Consider the following 7,243-nt stretch of genomic DNA (forward strand, 5'->3'; position numbering starts at 1 on the left):
CGCGGCGGGGAGGGGACGCGGAGAGGCCCGGCCCTCGCTCCGCCCCCGCCCCGCCCCGGGCCCGCCCAGGCCGGCGGCGCCGGGAACGCCACGCCCAGTCTCCGGCCCGGGACCCTGCCTGTCGGGGCTCCCCGCTGTGTGCGCGCGGGGCCGGGACGCTGCCCTTGCGTGGGAGCCCTGCAGCCTCCGAGAGATAGGGCCTTCCCCTGCCCAGGTATGCGCTCGGCCCTGCGTTCCTGTCTCAGATTCGGGGGGTACGAAGGAAAGATGCCCACCAAAAGGCACTGGGCCCCCCCCTCGAAGGACCCCGTGGCCAGAGTTCCTGAGTTCCCCAAGGCCGGATGTGGGAGAGCCAGAGCCGGGCGCGTTTGCTGACTGGCCTGCTGCCTGCCACCCTGGGAGCCCCTGACCACCATCAGGTCCCAAGGCGCTCGGTTGGTTGTACACCAGCCTACCATCACGCCCGGACCCACGTCGGTGGACAGATAAAGCACACATTTGTGCTTTAATGGGTTTGCATGGTGCTTCTCTTAGAACCGCCGGACGAAGCCAGGCTCCGCCTCTTGCGGTCTCCGAGCGCGTGGTCCAAACCTCGCCGGATGTTGATGGCGTCGCCTAGCAACGAGAGATGGCGGAGCCGAAGCACCAGGCTGACGGGTAAGCCCCGCCGGAAGAATAAAGAACCACCAAACGTTTTCCTAGCTTTCTGTACGCGGGTGCCCGCAGCCGGCGCGCCTCCCCCTTCACTTGTGTGTCCCTTCCCACGCTCCTCCCCACTTCCTGGGCCTTTCCTACTCCACCCAAGCCCCACCCTACCCCGTGTCCCCTCTCTCTTTCACCCTCTATCCTTTGTCCTTTCCTAGCCGACCCCCACCCCACCCCCTACTCTTAGCCTCTGTTTCTCCTGGATTACAGACTTGCACGCCCTGCGGTAACCATGGCAACCACCGTGCTTGGTAAACCGGGCTGCAAAACAGGGCATGGATGAACGCTGTCCGGTATTGCAAGAGTGGGGAGAAGGGAGGAGCACTCACTCCGTTGGGATTGGGCCAGGCCCACGGCTCTCCCTTGGAAAATGGATCCCCCTGTCATGGACTCGAGGGACAGACAGGTCCCCAGTTCCGAGTAGGCCCAAAAATGCTGCTGCCCGCTCTCTTTTGTGCAAAACAAAAGCAAGTTTAAATAATTTCATTCGCTTACACACTTCGGAGTTGCTTCACATATCTGAAGGTGAAGTCTCTGTGCACTCCCACGGAAACACGTTCAGATTCCACCACGTGAGAGGTCTAAATGTGAAACGGTAGTTGTGGAATGAGCTCCAGTTTGGAAAGGATTTTAAATGCAAAGATTCTGAGCAAAGGCAGGTGTGCCGCAGACCCGGGGAAGCGCAAGGGAAGGGGACCGACCAGGTGATTTCGTACTCCTGCATTAGTTTGAGTTTTGAAAAGCCAGCTTTGCTTGTGGCTTATGTGTTGCCTGTGGCATGTCTGTGGAAGTATGTGTGTGTGTGTGTTATGTGTGGGGCGTATACATGGTGTGGGGAGTCTGGGGTGAGGGTATGTGCATTTTATGGTGTGGTGGGTGGGGGTATGTGGGGTGGGGTGTGTTGTGTGTGTGTGTGTGTGTGTGTTCTGTGCATGTGCATGCGTGCATGCGTGCGTGGAGAAGCCAGAGGAGGGTGTCAGGCCTCCTACTCTGTTGATCTCCACCTTGAAGCAGGGTCTCTCACCGAGCCTGGAATTGGACTGATGTCCAGCAAGCCTCAGTGACCCTCCTGTCTCAGGCTCTCGTAGTTCTGGAGTTACAGGCACAGGCTGCTATGCCTGGCTTTCCTGTGAGTGCTGGGGGCTCTGGCCCCTTATTAAGCTTTTGAAAAGCTAAAGTATTTTACATGCAAATCCCGGCAGTGCTGAGAAGCCGGCATTTTATCCTCTCCTGTGACTTTCTCTGCCTTGCCCCAGAAACAGAGCAGCTCGGGTGAGTTTTCCAGGGTACTCTCTCATGCTGTTCCTTTAGTGTTAGAACTGTGTTTTACATTCATCCCTGTACGATACTTGTGACCCCTGACAAGCATGACCTGGTGATGGAAGCGTCCTTGCTGGCAGCAGGGTGGAGGAGGCCATGCCGGTGAGCAGCTGGGAGGCAACTTGTACAACGGTGTTCCCTGTCTCTCAAAGCAGGTCACACCTGGAAGGCGAGCAGGCTTCCGAGGAAGAGAAGAAACAGCAGGATGCTGAAGGCCGTCAGGTAACTTCCATCTGGAGGCTTACTCTGGGCTTCTATTTGTTGGGAGACAAACAGACAGGATTGCCAGGGGCCGTGGTGCCATGACCATTTATTCAGTGGCAGACTTATTTCAGGCGTAGAGAAACTTGCTCCCTTCCCGCCGTGTTCTAGTTGCATTGGTAGAACAGTCTGACCTAATGCAGCTGAGAGGAGGAAAGGACTTCCAGGTCATGGTTCACTACTGCGAAGCCAGGACAGGAGCGTGAAGGCGGTCCTGCTTGCTCTTCCCGGGTCCCACCTGTACCCAGAGAGCGCACTCCCAGGCGAGGCCCAGGGCAGGGACTATAGGGGAACCCTGCCTGCCGGCCTGTCCCCAGCTTGTGCTCAGCCAGCTCTCTTATACAGCGGCGGCCACTCTCCTAGGGAATGCTGCTGCCTCTGCTGTGCTGGGCCTATTAATAACCAGTTGATTGTCAATTGGTGATCAAGACAACCCCTCCCCGTGCCAGGACAGCCTCCTGCTCAATCCCTCAGCTGAGACCCCTTCTCAGGTGACTCCCTGTCACAGGCCGTGTCTCCCTGACAGAGATAGCCAAGACACACCTCATTCCAGAGTGCTGGCTATCAGTAATAACACGTGCAGCCCCCAGACTGCCTTGCGCTTTCCCTGGAGGTCGTGCTTGTCACACACGCATGACTGTAGAAACTACAGAGTGGAAGCATGATCTCTTGGGTACAGGGGAGATGTATGGAGATGGGTTCTTCCTGTCGTCCTACCAGCTCTCAAGATTGTATTTTCTTCCCTGGACCTTCTTGCCACCCTGTAACAGGTGTCACCCCCTCTGGAAAACAATGGCCAAGAAATTGAAGAGAGTAGAGAGGCCACCAAGGGTCTAGAAGAGGACACTGAAACTGAAAGCCAGGGCATGTTTGAAGGGGAAGAGGAATCCTTTGGAGAGACTCTCCTGGAAACAGAAATGGAATCCATCAATGAAACTTTCCTGGAAACAGAAGCAGAATCCTTTGGAGAGACTCTCCCGGAAAGAGAAGAGAAATCCATCAGAGAGGACACCCCAGAAATGGACACTGCCCGAAAGGTGCAGCTGGGCGCCGTTGAAGAGGCCCTCCTAGAGATGGACTTGGAATCCGTTGTGGATGCCGCAGAAAAGGAAGATGAGTACTCTGGAAAGTACGTCTTCGAAGGGGAGCCCTATTCTGACGTCTACACCATCCCAGGGAAGGACTACGACATCACTGATCTGGAGAAAGCTGAAGGTGACATCTCCTCTGAGATGGCTGAGTTCTCCGAAAGGATCGCCTCTTCCGAGCTCACCTACTCAGACATCAGCCCCTGGGAAATGACTTCTGAGGAAGCGGCTGCTGCCTATCTGTCTGACCATCACCTCCCCGGATCCCAGCTAGCCTGGGGCAGACACACAAAAGACGGCAGGGTAAGTGCCCTCTCCCTCACCCTTGCCCTGTGGTCCATCGTCCGTGACAGGAACTTACAGACACTGCCCCCAAGTCCTAGTCCGTTCCCGATCTTTGTGAGAAACAGCACTGGAGAGGTCCATCCGGAGGGAAGTCAAGGCAGGGACTGGAGTGGGGAGCCGCGGAGGCCTCGGAGGAGCCCTACTTCTAGCATGCTCCTGTTGGCTTGCTCACGTTGCCTCCTTAAAACCCGGGACCACCTGCCCACGGCTATACAGTAAACAGTTGGCCGAGCCCCCACTTCAATCAGCTGTCCCACAAACTTGCCTACAGGCCAAGATGATAGACACACTTTTCTCAGCCTGACAAATGTTGGGAATTTCTTACAAAGTTCAGGTGACCACCGAGAGAGCTTAGGCCTAAGGTCCAAGTCAGCAGATGCAAGGGCGGGGACATTCTGCAGCCGTCACCCACACGTGTGAGTATAACTGGTCTCTAGTCCCCAGAGCAGGATGGCCATGGGTCACAGGGGAGGGGTCGAGACTCTTGTCATGAACACTGGAAATAGGAGCAATGGAGGGAGAGTGATTGAAACTCTTATTAATCGAAGTTCAGATAGATTGGTCATGACAGCACCTGCTTGTCATCTGCACCCAGAAGGAAGGCTGAGACAGAAGGATCCTGAATCCCAAGGCAGCCTGGGTCTTTAAAAGAGACCTTTTTTCAAACAAAAACAAACCAACAGTTCAAACCAGTTTACAGTTAAATGGTCATCTGTTGTTAGTGGCTAACATACTGAGATTGTGTTTGTTTGTTTGTGGGATTTAATCCTACGGCCTCAAACCTGCTAGGCCATCACCAAAACTTAAAGCCATCACAAACTTACAGGGAGAAAAAAAAAGAAGTACAATAAAAAGCATATTTTATTTTCTTAGGTGCCAGAGGTAAGTTCCGAATCACCTCCAGGTGCTTTTGGTTCTCACAAAGCACTGAGTGACCCTTTCCTGGGGAGACACCAACAAATGTCTCCTCGCCCTAGTCAGGGAGCCAAGGGCAGGCTGAAGTGAGGATTCCAGTCCGTGTGGGAGAAACAGTGAGTTAACTGGGGTCACTCACAGGAGCGGGGCTGAGTGGAAGGCAGCTGTTTTCCCAAAAAGCCCAGCTTAGCATTCCCGGGCGCCCTGCAGGCCAGGTAGGCCCTTCCCACATTCGGCTCTCCACAGCTCGTACTCTCACCCTCACTGTCACCGCCATGGTCACCACCCTGCCGCAGACACCACCTTCGGGACAGCCCCTCCCACCGGACAAGTGTCGCAGGAGGACGGTTTCAGCTCTGAGGACACTGCTCCGCCCCACTACCCCGCCGGGGTAGTCCTCACCGGGCCTGCCTGGAGTGAGAACCACAGAGCCTGGACCCCAGAACAAGGCAGAGTGGCGTGGTCAGCATAGTTAGCCCTCGCCGCAAAGCCCCTCTTTACCCTTTGGCACCTGGTGGCATCCCATGGGGAGGCATCGCCATTGTTCAGACTCTACGCTGGAACGGTAGGAATGGTAGGAACGGTTAGGGTGAAGGTCATAACATAGTTGTCACTCACCTACAGCGTCGCACTCTGCCCGGCGAGGTGGCTTAGCCCCGAGGTAATTTCTCGGCTTTGCTGTTCTGAGACAGGGTCTCTATGCTGTCCTGGAACTCGGTGTATAAGCCGGGCTGGTGTTTGCTTGCTTGGTTGGTTTTTAAGCTTCTGTTTTATTCTGTGTGTGTGTGTGTGTGTGTGTGTGTGTGTGTGTGTGTGTGTGTACGATGGTGCATGTGAATGAGTGGTGTGTGTGGAGGGTGTATGAGTGTGTATGTGAGTGTGTGTGTGTGATATGTGTGTTTATGTGACAGCATGTGTGTGGTGTGTGTGTTTGTGTGTGTGTGGTCTGTGTGAGTGTTTATGTGTGTATATGGTGCGTGTATTTATGGGACGACGTGTGTGGTGTGTCTGTGTGTGGTCTGTGTGAGTGTGTGTGAGTGTGTGTGGTGTGTGTGTGTGTGACAGTGCCTGCATGTGTGTGTGGTGTGTGTGTGTGTGTGACAGTCTATGTGTGAGTGTGTGTTGGTTTTTAAAAAGTCACTCTGATGCCTTACTGTTCTTAAGCTTCCTTACTCTTTAGTGTGCCCTGTTCATCGAGTCTGGCCTTTTTTCCAAGGTGACCGTCCTGTGAGAACGAGAGTGGTCAACCCCATCTCCTGTCCTCCTGACCCTGCCCCCGCCATGGCTGTGCAGGAGCGTGAGAGCTTCGTCCTCTGCCCTCCCTGACACTCTGAGGGATGTTCCCTGGGGTCTGGGCGGGAGCTTCTATCAGTGTGGGGGTCCTTCATCCCTCGTCTGTCAGTGAGATGGCTGATTGATCGATTGATCGATTGATGGATTGATTTTCCTAGAGACAGGGTTTCTCTGTGTAGCTCTGCCTCCTCCCAAGTGTTGGGATCACCAGCGTGCACCACCATGCCTGACTGGCTTTTTGTTTTGTTTACCATGAAACAAGTCACTTTGGCTTTTCTTGTCTTTTCTGTGTCTGCTGAGATGATTGTATGGGGTTTGTGTGTGTGTGTTTCTAGTTTGTTGATAATACTGATGAGTCCTGTGTGTGTGTGTGTGCGCGCGTGCGTGTGTGCGTGCGTGCACACACGCACATGGCAGCCAAAGTCTTCCATTATACTTCTTCACCTGTTATTGATTGATTGGTTCATTGATTGAGACAGGGTCTCACTCAAAATCATTCATCTTATTTTTAATTTCCATGTATTTGTTTTCTGTGGGTGGTGGTTTGTCTGTCCTGCTTCCTGTCTGACGCCCCTGGGCCTGAAGCTAAAGACAGCTGTGAGCTGCTGTGTGTGCCAGGTAGCAAACCTGGGGTTATCTGGAGGAGCAGCCAGTGCTTTTTGGTTGTGTTTTGTATTTATTACTTATACAGTGTTCTGTCTGCATGTACACCTACGTGACAGAAGAGGGCACCAGATCCCAGTACAGATGGTTGTGAGCCACCATGTGGGTGCTGGGAACTGAACTCAGGACCTCTGGAAGAGCAACCAGTGCTCTTAGCCCCCTGAGCCATCTCCCCAGCCCTCATCCACTTTATTCTTTGGGACAGGGTCTGTCGCTGCCCGTTGCTGGCCAGCCAGCGCTAGGAGTCAGTGTGCAGAGCAGCCTGGCTCTCACTTGGATGCTGGGGGTGGAGCTCAGGTCCTCATGTGTGTCCTGTCCTCCATGCCCCTGGTGTTCAGATGTGGGGACAACTCTACAGTGTGATGTGAAACCCTCTGGGGCAGTTTTGACGCCTGACCTGATGCCTCGTGGCTCATTTCGGCCTGCGTGGACTATGGTGCCTGTCTTTCCTCACTGGCCTACACTCCATCAACCTTATGTACAGCTTTATGCTCAGATGGCCCTCAACTGGCCAGTGGGAACACGCCTGCTCTGCACCACACACACACACTCACACACACACACACACTCACACACACACACACTCACACACACTCACACATCACACACACACTCACACACACTCACACATCACACACACACACTCACACATC

General features: G+C 54.3%; 1 protein-coding gene across 3 annotated transcripts in view; it reads left to right on the forward strand.

Moving 5' to 3' along the window:
* Nucleotides 1-130: 130 nt before the first annotated feature.
* Ccdc40 (coiled-coil domain containing 40) overlaps nt 131-7,243 on the forward strand; it is a 40,176-nt gene continuing 33,063 nt past the window's right edge. Inside the window, exons 1-4 of one of the 3 annotated variants that reach the window (XM_055592548.1) lie at nt 131-214; nt 535-657; nt 2,178-2,247; nt 3,057-3,677. In XM_055592548.1, coding sequence (XP_055448523.1) covers nt 629-657; nt 2,178-2,247; nt 3,057-3,677 — 720 coding nt within the window. In that variant the 5' untranslated portion in view covers nt 131-214; nt 535-628. The remainder of the gene's footprint in view (nt 215-534; nt 658-2,177; nt 2,248-3,056; nt 3,678-7,243) is intronic. The other 2 variants (XM_055592546.1, XM_055592547.1) reach the window with 2 other exon arrangements.

This window comes from Psammomys obesus, unplaced genomic scaffold, assembly GCF_907164565.1.
Source record: "Psammomys obesus unplaced genomic scaffold, mPsaObe1.curated_primary_1811, whole genome shotgun sequence".
In the NCBI taxonomy this organism is placed as follows: Eukaryota; Metazoa; Chordata; class Mammalia; order Rodentia; family Muridae; genus Psammomys; species Psammomys obesus.